The 15,900-nt window shown below is 39.5% G+C and overlaps 1 protein-coding gene across 1 annotated transcript; it reads right to left on the bottom strand.

Moving 5' to 3' along the window:
- Nucleotides 1-2: 2 nt before the first annotated feature.
- LOC121394508 (mucin-3A-like) lies at nt 3-14,689 on the bottom strand. The gene is made up of 2 exons (XM_041565676.1): nt 14,540-14,689; nt 3-8,668 (listed from the first exon to the last, which is right to left on the bottom strand). The coding sequence occupies exons 1-2, from the start codon at nt 14,598-14,600 to the stop codon at nt 3-5; spliced, it is 8,727 nt and encodes a 2,908-aa protein (XP_041421610.1). The 5' UTR covers nt 14,601-14,689.
- Nucleotides 14,690-15,900: the final 1,211 nt, after the last annotated feature.

Genomic DNA, 15,900 nt, shown 5'->3' with positions numbered 1-15,900 from the left:
TTTCAGTAGTAATAGAAGGCTCTTCTGCCAAAGTCTTTGTTGTTTCCACAGTAGGAGATTCTGAAGTTGCTTCCCTTGAAAAAATTCTGTAGTAAAAATTCAGTAGTAAAAGAAGGCTCTTCAGTAAAATTCTCAGTTGTTTCCATAGTAGGAGGTTCTTCAGTCAATTTCTCAGTTGTTTCCACGGTAGAAAGTTCTGTGGTTGTATCTTCTGTATTAAGTTCTGTAGTAAAAACATCAGTAGTAACAGAAGGTTCTTCAGTCAAAAGCTCAGTGGTTTCCACGGTAGGAAATTCTGAAGTTGTTTCTTCTGTAGTAAAAATTTCAGTAGTAACAGAAGGCTCTTCTGTCAAAGTCTTTGTTGTTTCCACAGTAGGAGATTCTGAAGTTGCTTCCATTGTAAAAAATTCTGTAGTAAAAAGTTCAGTAGTAAAAGAAGGCTCTTCAGTAAAATTCTCAGTTGTTTCCACAGTAGGAGGTTCTTCGGTCAAATTCTTAGTTGTTTTCAGTGTAGCAAATTCTGTGGTTGTGTCTTCTGTATTAAGTTCTGTAGTAAAAACATCAGTAGTAACAGAAGGTTCGTCAGTCAAGAGCTCAGTGGTTTCCACGGTAGGAAATTCTAAAGTTGTTTCTTCTGTAGTTAAAATTTCGGTAGTAACAGAAGGCTCTTCTGTCAAAGTCTTTGTTGTTTCCACAGTAAGAGATTCTGAAGTTGCTTCCCTTGAAAAAAATTCTGTAGTAAAAAATTCAGTAGTAAAAGAAGGCTCTTCAGTAAAATTCTCAGTTGTTTCCACAGTAGGAGGTTCTTCAGTTAAATTCTCAGTTGTTTCTACGGTAGAAAATTCTGTGGTTGTGTCTTCTGTATTAAGTTCTGTAGTAAAAACATCAGTAGTAACAGAAGGTTCTTCAGTCAAAAGCTCAGTGGTTTCCACGGTAGGAAATTCTGAAGTTGTTTCTTCTGTAGTAAAGATTTCAGTAGTAACAGAAGGCTCTTCTGTCAAAGTCTTTGTTGTTTCCACAGTAGGAGATTCTGAAGTTGCTTCCATTGTAAAAAATTCTGTAGTAAAAAGTTCAGTAGTAAAAGAAGGCTCTTCAGTAAAATTCTCAGTTGTTTCCACAGTAGGAGGTTCTTCAGTCAAATTTTCAGTTGTTTCCAAGGTAGAAAATTCTGTGGTTATGTCTTCTGTATTAAGTTCTGTAGTGAAATCATCAGTAGTAACAGAAGGTTCTTCAGTCAAATGCTCAGTGGTTTCCATGGTAGGAAATTCTGAAGTTGTTTCTTCTGTAGTAAAAATTTCAGTAGTAATAGAAGGCTCTTCTGCCAAAGTCTTTGTTGTTTCCACAGTAGGAGATTCTGAAGTTGCTTCCCTTGAAAAAAATTCTGTAGTAAAAAATTCAGTAGTAAAAGAAGGCTCTTCAGTAAAATTCTCAGTTGTTTCCATAGTAGGAGGTTCTTCAGTCAATTTCTCAGTTGTTTCCACGGTAGAAAGTTCTGTGGTTGTATCTTCTGTATTAAGTTCTGTAGTAAAAACATCAGTAGTAACAGAAGGTTCTTCAGTCAAAAGCTCAGTGGTTTCCACGGTAGGAAATTCTGAAGTTGTTTCTTCTGTAGTAAAAATTTCAGTAGTAACAGAAGGCTCTTCTGTCAAAGTCTTTGTTGTTTCCACAGTAGGAGATTCTGAAGTTGCTTCCATTGTAAAAAATTCTGTAGTAAAAGGTTCAGTAGTAAAAGAAGGCTCTTCAGTAAAATTCTCAGTTGTTTCCACAGTAGGAGGTTCTTCGGTCAAATTCTTAGTTGTTTTCAGTGTAGCAAATTCTGTGATTGTGTCTTCTGTATTAAGTTCTGTAGTAAAAACATCAGTAGTAACAGAAGGTTCGTCAGTCAAGAGCTCAGTGGTTTCCACGGTAGGAAATTCTGAAGTTGTTTCTTCTGTAGTTAAAATTTCGGTAGTAACAGAAGGCTCTTCTGTCAAAGTCTTTGTTGTTTCCACAGTAAGAGATTCTGAAGTTGCTTCCCTTGAAAAAAATTCTGTAGTAAAAGAAGGTTCTTCAGTAAAATTCTCAGTTGTTTCCACAGTAGGAGGTTCTTCAGTCAAATTCTCAGTTGTTTCTACGGTAGAAAATTCTGTGGTTGTGTCTTCTGTATTAAGTTCTGTAGTAAAAACATCAGTAGTAACAGACGGTTCTTCAGTCAAAAGCTCAGTGGTTTCCACGGTAGGAAATTCTGAAGTTGTTTCTTCTGTAGTAAAAATTTCAGTTGTAACAGAAGGCTCTTCTGTCAAAGTATTTGTTGTTTCCACAGTAGGAGATTCTGAAGTTACTTCCATGGTAAAAAAATCTGTAGTAAAATGTTCAGTAGTAAAAGAAGGCTCTTCAGTAAAATTCTCAGTAGTTTCCATAGCTGGAGGTTCTTCAGTCAAATTCTCAGTTGTTTCCACGGTAGAAAATTCTGTGGTTGTGTCTTCTGTATTAAGTTCTGTAGTAAAAACACCAGTAGTAACAGAAGATTCTTCAGTCAAAAGCTCATTGGTTTCCACGGTAGGAAATTCTGAAGTTGTTTCTTCTGTAGTAAAAATTTCAGTTGTAACAGAAGGCTCTTCTGTCATAGTCTTTGTTGTTTCCACAGTAGGAGATTCTGAAGTTGCTTCCATTGTAAAAAATTCTGTAGTAAAAAGTTCAGTAGTAAAAGAAGGCTCTTCAGTAAAATTCTCAGTAGTTTCCATAGTTGGAGGTTCTTCAGTCAAATTCTCAGTTGTTTCCACCGTAGAAAATTCTGTGGTTGTGTCTTCTGTATTAGGTTCTGTAGTAAAAACATCAGTAGTAACAGAAGGTTCGTCAGTCAAAAGCTCATTGGTTTCCACGGTAGGAAGTTCTGAAGTTGTTTCTTCTGTAGTAAAAATTTCAGTAGTAACAGAAGGCTCTTCTGTCAAAGTCTTTGTTGTTGCCACAGTAGGAGATTCTGAAGTTGCTTCCATTGAAAAAAATTCTGTAGTAAAAAGTTCAGTAGTAAAAGAAGGCTCTTCAGTAAAATTCTCAGTTGTTTCCATAGTTGGAGGTTCTTCAGTCAAATTCTCAGTTGTTTCTACGGTAGAAAATTCTGTGGTTGTGTCTTCTGAATTAAGTTCTGTAGTGAAAACATCAGAAGTAACAGAAGGTTCTTCAGTCAAATGCTCAGTGGTTTCCATGGTAGGAGATTCTGAAGTTGTTTCTTCTGTATTAAAAATTTCAGTAGTAACAGAAGGCTCTTCTGTCAAAGTCTTTGTTGTTTCCACAGTAGGAGATTCTGAAGTTGCTTCCATTGAAAAAAATTCTGTAGTAAAAAGTTCAGTAGTAAAAGAAGGCTCTTCAGTAAAATTCTCAGTTGTTTCCATAGTTGGAGGTTCTTCAGTCAAATTCTCAGTTGTTTCTACGGTAGAAAATTCTGTGGTTGTGTCTTCTGAATTAAGTTCTGTAGTGAAAACATCAGAAGTAACAGAAGGTTCTTCAGTCAAATGCTCAGTGGTTTCCATGGTAGGAGATTCTGAAGTTGTTTCTTCTGTAGTAAAGATTTCAGTAGTAACAGAAGGCTCTTCTGTCAAAGTCTTTGTTGTTTCCACAGTAGGAGATTCTGAAGTTGCTTCCCTTGAAAAAAATTCTGTAGTAAAAAGTTCAGTAGTAAAAGAAGGCTCTTCAGTAAAATTCTCAGTTGTTTCCATAGTTGGAGGTTCTTCAGTCAAATTCTCAGTTGTTTCCACGGTAGAAAGTTCTGTGGTTGTATCTTCTGTATTAAGTTCTGTAGTAAAAACATCAGTAGTAACAGAAGGTTCTTCAGTCAAAAGCTCAGTGGTTTCCACGGTAGGAAATTCTGAAGTTGTTTCTTCTGTAGTAAAAATTTCAGTAGTAACAGAAGGCTCTTCTGTCAAAGTCTTTGTTGTTTCCACAGTAGGAGATTCTGAAGTTGCTTCCATTGTAAAAAATTCTGTAGTAAAAAGTTCAGTAGTAAAAGAAGTCTCTTCAGTAAAATTCTCAGTTGTTTTGACAGTAGGAGGTTCTTCAGTCAAATTCTCAGTTGTTTCCACGGTAGAAAATTCTGTGGTTGTGTCTTCTGTATTAAGTTCTGTAGTAAAAACATCAGAAGTAACAGAAGTTTCTTCAGTCAAAAGCTCAGTGGTTTCCACGGTAGGAAATTCTGCAGTTGTTTCTTCTGTAGTAAAAATTTCAGTAGTAACAGAAGGCTCTTCTGTCAAAGTCTTTGTTGTTTCCACAGTAGGAGATTCTGAAGTTGCTTCCCTTGAAAAAAATTCTGTAGTAAAAAATTCAGTAGTAAAAGAAGGCTCTTCAGTAAAATTCTCAGTTGTTTCCATAGTAGGAGGTTCTTCAGTCAATTTCTCAGTTGTTTCCACGGTAGAAAGTTCTGTGGTTGTATCTTCTGTATTAAGTTCTGTAGTAAAAACATCAGTAGTAACAGAAGGTTCTTCAGTCAAAAGCTCAGTGGTTTTCACGGTAGGAAATTCTGAAGTTGTTTCTTCTGTAGTAAAAATTTCAGTAGTAACAGAAGGCTCTTCTGTCAAAGTCTTTGTTGTTTCCACAGTAGGAGATTCTGAAGTTGCTTCCATTGTAAAAAATTCTGTAGTAAAAAGTTCAGTAGTAAAAGAAGTCTCTTCAGTAAAATTCTCAGTTGTTTCGACAGTAGGAGGTTCTTCAGTCAAATTCTCAGTTGTTTCCACGGTAGAAAATTCTGTGGTTGTGTCTTCTGTATTAAGTTCTGTAGTAAAAAAATCAGTAGTAACAGAAGGTTCTTCAGTAAAAAGCTCAGTGGTTTCCACGGTAGGAAATTCTGAAGTTGTTTCTTCTGTATTAAAAATTTCAATAGTAACAGAAGGCTCTTCTGTCAAAGTCTTTGTTGTTTCCACAGTAGGAGATTCTGAAGTTGCTTCCATTGAAAAAAATTCTGTAGTAAAAAGTTCAGTAGTAAAAGAAGGCTCTTCAGTAAAATTCTCAGTTGTTTCCATAGTTGGAGGTTCTTCAGTCAAATTCTCAGTTGTTTCTACGGTAGAAAATTCTGTGGTTGTGTCTTCTGAATTAAGTTCTGTAGTAAAAACATCAGTAGTAACAGAAGGTTCTTCAGTCAAAAGCTCATTGGTTTCCACGATAGGAAATTCTGAAGTTGTTTCTTCTGTAGTAACAATTTCAGTAGTAAAAGAAGGTTCTTCAGTCAAAGTCTCAGTTGTTTCCACAGTAGGAGATTCTGAAGTTGTTTTCATTGTATAAAATTCTGTAGTAAAAAGTTCTGTAGTAACAGAAGCCTCTTCTGTCAAAATCTTTGTTGTTTCCACAGTAGGATATTCTGAAGTTGCTTCCATTGTATACAATTCCATAGTAAAAAGTTCAGTAGTAAAAGAAGGCTCTTCAGACAAATTCTCAGTCGTTTCCATAGTACGAGTTTCTTCATTAGATTTCTCAGTTGATTCCATGGTAGGAGATTCTGAGGTTGTTTCCATTATAAAAAATCCTGTAGTTAAAGGTTTAGTAGTAACAGAAGGTTCTTCTGTCAAAGTCTCAGTTGTTTCCATAGTAGGAGATTCTGAGGCTGTTTCCATTGTATAATGTTCTGTAGTAAAAAGTTCAGTAGTAACAGAAGGTTTTTCAGTAAAATTCTCAGTTGTTTCAATAGTAGGAGATTCTGAGGTTGTTTCCATTGTAAAAAAATCTGTAGAAAAAAGTTCAGTAGTAAAAGGAGGCTTTTCAGTCAAATTCTCAGTTGTTTCCATTGTAGGAGTTTTTTCAGTCACATTCTCAGTTGTTTCCATAGTAGAAAATTCTGAGGTTGTGTCTTCTGTAATAAATTCTGTAGTAAAAACACTTGTAGTAACAGAAGATTCTTTAGTCACATTCTCAGTTGTTTCCACGGTAGGAAATTCTGAGGTTGTTTCTTCCCTAGTAAAACTTCCAGCAGTAACAGAAGGCTCCTCTGTCAAAGTCGCTGTTGTTACTACAGAGGGAGGTTCTGAAGTTGTTTCCATTGTAAAAAATTCTGTAGTAAAAAGTTCAGGAGTAAAAGAAGGCTCTTTGGTCAAATTCTCAGTTTTTTCAACAGTGGAAGATTCTGAAGTTGCTTCCATTGCAGAAAATTCTGTAGTAAAAAGTTCAGTAGTAAAAGAAGGCTCTTCAGTCAAATTCTCAGTCGTTTCCATAGTAGTAGATTCAGAGGTTGTTTCCATTGTATACAATTCTGTAGTAAAAAGTTCAGTAGTAAAAGATGGCTCTTCAGTCGAATTCTCAGTCGTTTTCATAGTAGGAGTTTCTTCAGTGAATTTCTCAGTTGTTTCCACAGTAGGAGGTTTTTCAGTCACATTCTCAGTTGTTCCCATAGTAGAAAATTCTGATGTTGTGTCTTCTGTATTAAATTCTGTAGTAAAAACATCAGTTGTAACAGAAGGTTCTTCAGTCAAATGCTCAGTTGTGTCCATGGTAGGAAATTCTGAGGTTGTTTCTTCTTTAGTAAAAATTTCAGTTGTAAAAGAAGGCTCCTCTGTCAAAGTCTCTGTTGTTTCCACATTAGGTGATTCTGAAGTGGTTTTCATTGTAAAAAATTCTGTAGTAAAAAGTTCAGTAGTAAAATAAGGCTCTTCAGTCAAACTCTTAGTTGTTTCCATAGAAGGATGTTCTTCAGTCTTAGTTGTTTCCACAGAAGGAGATTCTGTATAAAATTCTGCAGTAAAAGGTTTAGTAGAAAAAGAAGCCTCTTCAGTAAAATTCTCAGTTGTTTCCATAGTAGGAGGCTCTTCAGTAAAATTCTCAGTTGTTTCCATAGTAGGAGGCTCTTCAGTAAAATTCTTAGTTGATCCCATAGTAGGAGATTCTGAGGTTGTTTCCATTGTAAATAATTCTGTAGTAAAAGGTTCAGTAGTAAAAGAAGGTTCTTCTGTCAAAGTCTCAGTTGTTTCCACAGTAGGAGATTCTGAGGTTGTTTCCATTGTATAAAATTCTGTAGTGAAAACTTCAGTAGTAACAGAAGGTACTTCAGTTAAAGTCCCAGCTGTTTCCACAGTAGGAGGTACCTCAGTCAAATTCCCAATTGTGTCAACGGAGGTTGTTTTTTCTGCATTAAGTTCTGTAGTAAAATTTTCAGTAGTAAACAAAGGTTCTTCTGTCAAAATCTCAGTTGTTGTAATAAAAACTTCAGTAATCATAAAAGTTTCTTCTGTTAAATTCTCAGTGGTTTCCATAGTAGGAGATTCTGAAGCTATTTCTGTGGTATAAGAATCAGTACTAAAATGAGGCTCCTCAGTCAAATTCTCAGTGGTTTCCATAGTAGGAGGTTCTTTGGTCAAACTCTCGGTTGTCTTCACAGTAAGAGATTCTGAAGTTGTTTCCATTGTATTAAGTTCTGTAGTAAAAACTTCAGTAGTAACAGAAGGTTCTTCTGTCAAAGTCTTAGTTGTTTCCACAGTAGGAGATTCTGAGGCTATTTCCACTGTATATGATTCTGTAGTAGGAATGTTGGTGACTGGAGTCATTGAAGGTTCTTTTGTGGGCAGGTCAGTTGTTTGCACTGTAGGAGATTCTGATATTAAAGTATCACTGGTTTCCATTGTATAAAGATCTGTAGTAATAGACAATACCTCTGTCACAATTGTTTGCACAGTAGCTGATTCTGAGGCTGAAATATCAGTTGATTCCATAGTATAGGTTTGTGTAGTATAAAATTCAGCAGTTATAGAAGGTTCTTCAATCATATGCTCAGTTGTTTCCTTTGTAGTCGATTCTAATGTCGCTGTTAATTCTGTTGAAGAAGATTCCACAGTGGAAAAGACAGTTGCTGGAGTTTTTGTAAATTCATTTGTTCCCTCAGAAGCAGAGTCTGATTTAGAGTTATCAGCTGATTCCATTGTATAAGGTTCTGTAGTGAAACTCTCAGAAGTTTTAGAAAGTTTGTCAGTGAAATAATCGGTTTGTCCAGTTGTAAAAGGCAATGCTGTGGAATATTCTGTTATTTCCACGGTAGCAAATGTTGAGGCATCAGTTGATTCCTTTGTATAAGGTTCTGATGTTGCAACTTCAGTTCCAATGGTTGGAGAAAGCTCTTCAGTTGTTCCTCCTGAAGTGGATTCTGATGGTGAGGCATTAGGTGTTTCCTTTATGTAAGGTTCTATAGTTGAATGTTCAAATTCACTAGTTTTAGAAGTGATTTCTGTGGGAAATTCAGTTGTTGAAGGAACTTTGGTTTTCAATTCATTGGTATCTACCAGAACAGTCTCTGATGTGGGGGCATTAGCTGATGCCATTATAATATGTCCTGTGGTGGAAAGTGTAGTAGAAGGTGCACCACTGGGGAGCTCAGTACTTTCCATTGTAGTGGATTCAGTTGTTGCTGCATCAGTAGATCTCATAGAATACAGATCTGCTGTAGAAAACCCACTTTCAGACACTGTAGAAGGAGCATCAGTGGTAGGTTGTGTTGTTGGCAAAGTCTCGGGTTCTGATGAGGAGCTGTTAGTTGATGGCATTGCAGTAGAGTTCTCTGTTTCAGTGTTGGCAGTTGTTGTAACTATATTTAACCCAGATTCATTCACTGCTATAGACTCTGAAAATGAATTTGCAGGTACAGGTGTATATGGTGCTGTACTGGTAGAATCTGTATCAGAAAAACTTGCACTGACTTCACTTGTCCCCTCGGTGGAAAGTTCTGTCAAATCAAGAAAAATATGTTTTTAATAAAGGGTTGAACTAAACCATCACAACATTCCAACTTGACTTGAAGATAGGGAGGAGGCCCATATTTTGAAATTGTTTGTTTATAGAGATCTGAGAGATTCCTTAAAGAGAGCCATTGAGTAACTAACATTTAACCCACTATATAAGACCTTTCACCAAATTATACAAACCCACAAAGGGACCATGTAAATAATATTTGTATATAATAGTATTGGTATATTACACATATATCACCTATTCTTTGCAGGTATAAATCAACTTAGACTGATATTCTCTTCCAATCACACAGACCATTGAACAAATTGTATTCCATTAAACTAGTGAGCAAAGACCTCTGTGGTAGCGTGGGCCGATAATGGAAGTCAGTGTTGACTACTCCCCCTTTTAAACCACACCCACTGTAAACCACACCCACATTACCCCAAGAACTTTTAAGATCATATCCACATTAACGGTGGTAACACACCAAAAAACCAAATGGTTGGTGATCCCTTATCATTCATGTGAAAAATTGAAGTCCCCCAACACATGATTAAACACCTTAGGGGCCCCTAACAACTATTTCCAAATGCTAACAACCCCCAGAACAAACCCCTACCAGGCTTAAATCCCACAGGTAGTGTAGGGCAAGCAGAGAATGGCACACACAACCAGCACTGGGCAAACAGAGAATGGCAAACCCAAAACAGCACTGGGCAAGCAGGGAATGACACACACAAGCAGCACTGGTCAAGCAGAGAATGTCACACACAAGCAGCACTGGGCAAGCAGAGAATGTCACACACAAGCAGCACTGGTCAAGCAGAGAATGTCACACACAAGCAGCACTGGTCAAGCAGAGAATGGCACACCCAAGCAGCACTGGGCAAGCAGAGAATGTCACACACAAGCAGCACTGGTCAAGCAGAGAATGTCACACACAAGCAGCACTGGTCAAGCAGAGAATGGCACACACAAGCAGCACTGGGCAAGCAGAGAATGTCACACACAAGCAGCACTGGGCAAGCAGAGAATGTCACACACAAGCAGCACTGGGCAAGCAGAGAATGTCACACACAAGCAGCACTGGTCAAGCAGAGAATGTCACACACAAGCAGCACTGGGCAAACAGAGAATGGCAAACCCAAAACAGCACTGGGCAAGCAGGGAATGACACACACAAGCAGCACTGGTCAAGCAGAGAATGTCACACACAAGCAGCACTGGGCAAGCAGAGAATGTCACACACAAGCAGCACTGGTCAAGCAGAGAATGTCACACACAAGCAGCACTGGTCAAGCAGAGAATGGCACACCCAAGCAGCACTGGGCAAGCAGAGAATGTCACACACAAGCAGCACTGGTCAAGCAGAGAATGTCACACACAAGCAGCACTGGTCAAGCAGAGAATGGCACACACAAGCAGCACTGGGCAAGCAGAGAATGTCACACACAAGCAGCACTGGGCAAGCAGAGAATGTCACACACAAGCAGCACTGGGCAAGCAGAGAATGTCACACACAAGCAGCACTGGTCAAGCAGAGAATGTCACACACAAGCAGCACTGGGCAAACAGAGAATGGCAAACCCAAAACAGCACTGGGCAAGCAGGGAATGACACACACAAGCAGCACTGGTCAAGCAGAGAATGTCACACACAAGCAGCACTGGGCAAGCAGAGAATGTCACACACAAGCAGCACTGGTCAAGCAGAGAATGTCACACACAAGCAGCACAGGTCAAGCAGAGAATGGCACACCCAAGCAGCACTGGGCAAGCAGAGAATGTCACACACAAGCAGCACTGGTCAAGCAGAGAATGGCACACACAAGCAGCACTGGGCAAGCAGAGAATGTCACACACAAGCAGCACTGGGCAAGCAGAGAATGTCACACACAAGCAGCACTGGGCAAGCAGAGAATGTCACACACAAGCAGCACTGGTCAAGCAGAGAATGTCACACACAAGCAGCACTGGGCAAGCAGAGAATGGCACACCCAAGCAGCACTGGGCAAGCAGAAATTGGCACACCCAAGCAGCACTGGGCAAGCAGAGAATGGCACACCCAAGCAGCACTGGGCAAGCAGAGAATGGCACACACAAGCAGCAGTGGGCAAGCAGAGAATGTCACACACAAGCAGCACTGGGCAAGCAGAGAATGGCACACCCAAGCAGCACTGGGCAAGCAGAGAATGTCACACACAAGCAGCACTGGGCAAGCAGAGAATGTCACACACAAGCAGCACTGGGCAAGCAGAGAATGGCACACCCAAGCAGCACTGGGCAAGCAGAGAATGTCACACACAAGCAGCACTGGGCAAGCAGAGAATGTCACACACAAGCAGCACTGGGCAAGCAGAGAATGTCACACACAAGCAGCACTGGGCAAGCAGAGAATGTCACACACAAGCAGCACTGGGCAAGCAGAGAATGTCACACACAAGCAGCACTGGGCAAGCAGAGAATGGCACACCCAAGCAGCACTGGGCAAGCAGAGAATGGCACACACAAGCAGCACTGGGCAAGCAGAGAATGGCACACCCAAGCAGCACTGGGCAAGCAGAAATTGGCACACCCAAGCAGCACTGGGGAAGCAGGGAATGGCACACACAAGCAGCATTGGGCAAGCAGAGTATGGCACACACAGGGAGCATAGGGAAGGCAGAACACAGCAGGAGACAGGGTAACCTATCAGGACTCTAAAGCTGGCCATAGACGCAAAGATCCGATCATACGAATTGAGGATTCAAAGGATTTTCGGACTGTGTGTGGAGAGTCCCGACATTTTCGTCCGGTGGAGATCGTTGTTTGGTCCATCGGACAGGTTACATAATTTCTGTCGCCTGCCGATAATATCTCTGTGTGTATTGCCGATCATACGATTTTCAGTGGGAGATTGTCACTAGCTTTGGTCGGACATAGATATCATACGATTACTGTCAGGGGCAGAATTTCAGCTGATCTGTTCTTTTACTACTTTATTTCATCTGAATGGTTAGTGGCAGGTCGGGAGATGGGGACGTCCGATGGTTCGAGGATTCCAACGATCAGATCTTTGTGTCTATGACCAGATTTAGTTGGACAGTTAATACTGTACTACATACAGTGACACAGGGCTGGTGCCCCTTGATCAGTTTATAAGAGTGAGAACAGGAGAACAATGTGGCAGTTTCATTCTGGGTCTCAGGTGGAACAGTACAGGGATTTAGGATATAAACAATAGAGGTGTTACAGGTGTGAACAATACAGAGGATTCAATTATGAATTTGAGGTCTAAACAATGCAGGGGCCAGTTAATCTCTGTAGTGATACCTTTTAATGCTTTCACATGTAAATTCCCCTTTGCTCACTTGTCATGATCCACCTGAGTTCTAATCTCTAATTCTCCACCTCTGACTGGGGCTTTTTATAGACATTGTTCTATGGAGAAAATTGAACATTTGTCACTTTCTATCAGCCTCACAAGGCTCCATGTTCCTCAAATTATAAACTACCATCATTGTTTTTTAGGCCGGCCCACTGCTTGCCCCTCCCACTGAAGGCTACCTTCAGAGTGTTCTAGTCCCACCCACTCCTTAAATTCTAGACTCCCTGCACCTCCCTCTTTAAACTACTATCAGAGTTTTCTAGTCCCACCCACTCCTTAAATTCTAGACTCCATGCCCCTCCCCCTGTAAGATACTATCAGAGTGATCTAGTCCCACCCACTCCTGGAATTATGGACTCCTTGCCCCTCCCCCTGTAAAATACCATCAGAATGATCTAGTCTGCCCCATCTTTGAATAAAGGATTCCCTGCACCCTCTATGTATTCTATGTATTCCCCATTCCTGCCCCAACATATTCTATTTGTGGTCTTTAAACTGGGGACTGCTAAAGTCATAGTATAAAAATATTTCAGTTTGCAAAATAACATGGCTAAATAAAATACAAACTATTACTATGTATATACATATATATATATATATATATATATATATATATATATAGTTCAAAATACTGCACTCACAGGACTTAAAAAATTATAATTTATTACACTTAGCGGACTGACGTTTCGGCTGTAACAACAGCCTTTTTCAAAGTGTTAATTAACTGTTCAGTGCCCACTCAAATATAGTTAATTAACACTTTGAAAAAGGCTGTTGTTACAGCCGAAACGTCAGTCCGCTAAGTGTAATAAATTATAATTGCGGTATTTTAAACGAATTGACAGTTCTAATAATATTACTTGCAGCCAGTCGAAGTTAATCACTTTTCTCGTGAGTACTGGTATGACTCCATAGCAGATTACTATATATATATATATATATATTCGTATATATGAATTATACATTTCTATATGACTGTGCTCAGTGCTGAATAATACACAGAGTATTCCGTGTTTAGTGATGAGAGAATTTATTCGCCAGCCATGGATTTGCGGCAAAATTCCGAATTTCATCATGTGAGAATTATTGCGTAAAAAATCTGCAGAGAAAAAAAACGCCCATTGATTTTAATGCATTTGGACAAAAAAGTCGCCATAAAAAACCCCAAAAAAACGCCCATTGACTTTAATGCAATGTGACAAAAGTCGCCATAAGAGAAAACAGCCATTGACTTTAATGCATTAGGACAAAAAAGTCGCCATAAGAAAAACACCCATTGATTTTAATGCAACGTGACAAAAGTCGCCATAAGAAAAAACACCCATTGACTTTAAGGGCAAAGACAAACGCTTAGATTCGGGGAGATTTAGTCGCCCGACGATAAATCGCCTCTTCTACAGTGCGACTAAACTTCCCGAACTGCCTCATGCCACCAGCTAGAATCTAAATCACCAGCGGGATGGCACTTGGAGCACTTCATTTTCCGAAGTCGCCCAATCTTTCCTCATGAGGCAACTTCAGGCGACTTCGGATAACAAAGTGCTCTCAGTACCATCCCGTCAGCGATTTCGTTTCTAGCCGGCGGGAGGAAGTTCGGAGAGATTAGTCACCCTGAAGAAGAGGAGAATTGTTGCTAGGCGACTAATCTCCCCGAATCTGAGCGTGTGTCTCTTCCCTAATGCATTAGGACAAAGAAGTCGCCTTAAGAAAAAACGCCCATTGACTTTAATGCATTTGGAGAGAGAAAAATTGTCGTTCACGTAAAAAACTGTCCGCGTTAAAAGCTAATTGATTTCAATGCGTTTTACGAATTTTTTGCCACTTTGCAAATTGTTATGGCGGGTTTCGCAAATTTTTCGGCAAAACAGGACAGATTCGCTCGTCACTAGTCGTGTTATTCCTGCCCCATAGAGAATAACAGATAAGAGGATTCTGTGCAACTTCCCAATATTAAACGTGTCGGTTTTAGTCTTTGCACTGCTGGTTCTGACTCCAGAAAGCAGTTAGCAATAACCAGCAGACCTGATGGAGAACTGAGTTGGAACCAGAGAACAGAATGTGTTTTACATTTATACGTAAACTTATCAAATACAGTTTTTGGGTGCAGTTCCCTTTTCTCAGTAATCACACGTTTATGTTATTTATTATATTTCTATACACCCGACTCACTAATCAGGGAATTGTAACTCCACTAACAAACAATGTCATGAGCTATAGACACAGATTAAATATATAAAAAAGGACAAAAACTCATTTTTCTGCTTTATATATGAATTTCAGCAGAATCTGGGCAGCCCATATGCCTGAAATCTATTTCTTTTATTTCCATATTAATCAAAAGACAAAGCTAAGGAAGAATAACACAAGTCTGTGTGCTTTAATGTACAGTTATAAGAAAGTAAAGGGAAAGTCAATCCACACCAGTAAAGAGTATGATTGCAATTAATTATTATAATTAGCAGATTTTGAAATACATAAGGAGACAAATGGAACGTACCATGTAAAAGCAAAGGGAAGAACACCATGATCCAAACACAGAGGTCCAGCTTGAAGTCCATGGTTCAATGCAGCGATGCACACAAGTATCGAGCTCCTTTCCCCAAATGTTTCCTTTCAGTGTCATGAGTTCATCCTTACTGCAGGGCATTGCAGTTCAGCTTATTAGTCCAGGCTCTGGGTGGGCCGGCCCGTGTCACAACCTGTAATTATATCCACATGAAGGGAATGTTATCACCCGCCTTTGGGGAAAAAAGGAAAACAAATAGTGATGGTCACAGTGTTGCAGAACTGGAATTACCTGCCCTTTTGCTCCAAACTTGTCCTTTATTTCTCTCTGGACTGTCCCTCTGAGAAGGAAGAATATTAGATCTCTGGCACACTGGGGGTTTAGAGGGAACTTTAACTTACATAACATTTTTTCCATTCCTGCTGCCAAAGAACACGGTGTAATGAGATATTGCAGTGATCGTTCAGTCTATACACGGGACACTCAGGTATCAGGGGCCTTTCCCGTGCCCCGGGCAATAGTGATACATTAGTAACTGTGCGAACACGAGGAGCTGGAGAAACGAGCGGATAATGAGTTTAAAACCATAAAATTATTCATATGAAAGAAACTCATGTATTATAAGGGATAATGTACCCCCTACTGTAAATGATAAGGATATTAGAAGTCACTGAGGGGTTGTTCTGTGACCATATAAAGGCACAAGGCTGCAGGCTGAGTTATACAGGGAACTCTGAGTATCACTCATGTATTATAAGGGATAATGTACCCCCTACTGTAAATGATAAGGATATTAGAAGTCACTGAGGGGTTGTTCTGTGACCATATAAAGGCACAAGGCTGCAGGCTGAGTTATACAGGGAACTCTGAGTATCACTCATGTATTATAAGGGATAATGTACCCCCTACTGTAAATGATAAGGATATTAGAAGTCACTGAGGGGTTGTTCTGTGACCATATAAAGACACAAGGCTACAGGCTGAGTTATACAGGGAACTCTGAGTATCACTCATGTATTATAAGGGATAATGTACCCCCTACTGTAAATGATAAGGATATTAGAAGTCACTGAGGGGTTGTTCTGTGACCATATAAAGGCACAAGGCACAAGGCTGAGTTATACAGGGAACTCTGAGTATCACTCATGTATTATAAGGGATAATGTACCCCCTACTGTAAATGATAAGGATATTAGAAGTCACTGAGGGGTTGTTCTGTGACCATATAAAGACACAAGGCTGCAGGCTGAAATATACAGGGAACTCTGAGTATCACTCATGTATTATAAGGGATAATGTACCCCCTACTGTAAATGATAAGGATATTAGAAGTCACTGAGGGGTTGTTCTGT

Source organism: Xenopus laevis, chromosome 6L (assembly GCF_017654675.1).
Source record: "Xenopus laevis strain J_2021 chromosome 6L, Xenopus_laevis_v10.1, whole genome shotgun sequence".
NCBI classification, from domain to species: Eukaryota; Metazoa; Chordata; class Amphibia; order Anura; family Pipidae; genus Xenopus; species Xenopus laevis.
Note: the sequence above shows the minus strand (reverse complement) of the source record. Positions and strands in the feature narration are given on the sequence as shown.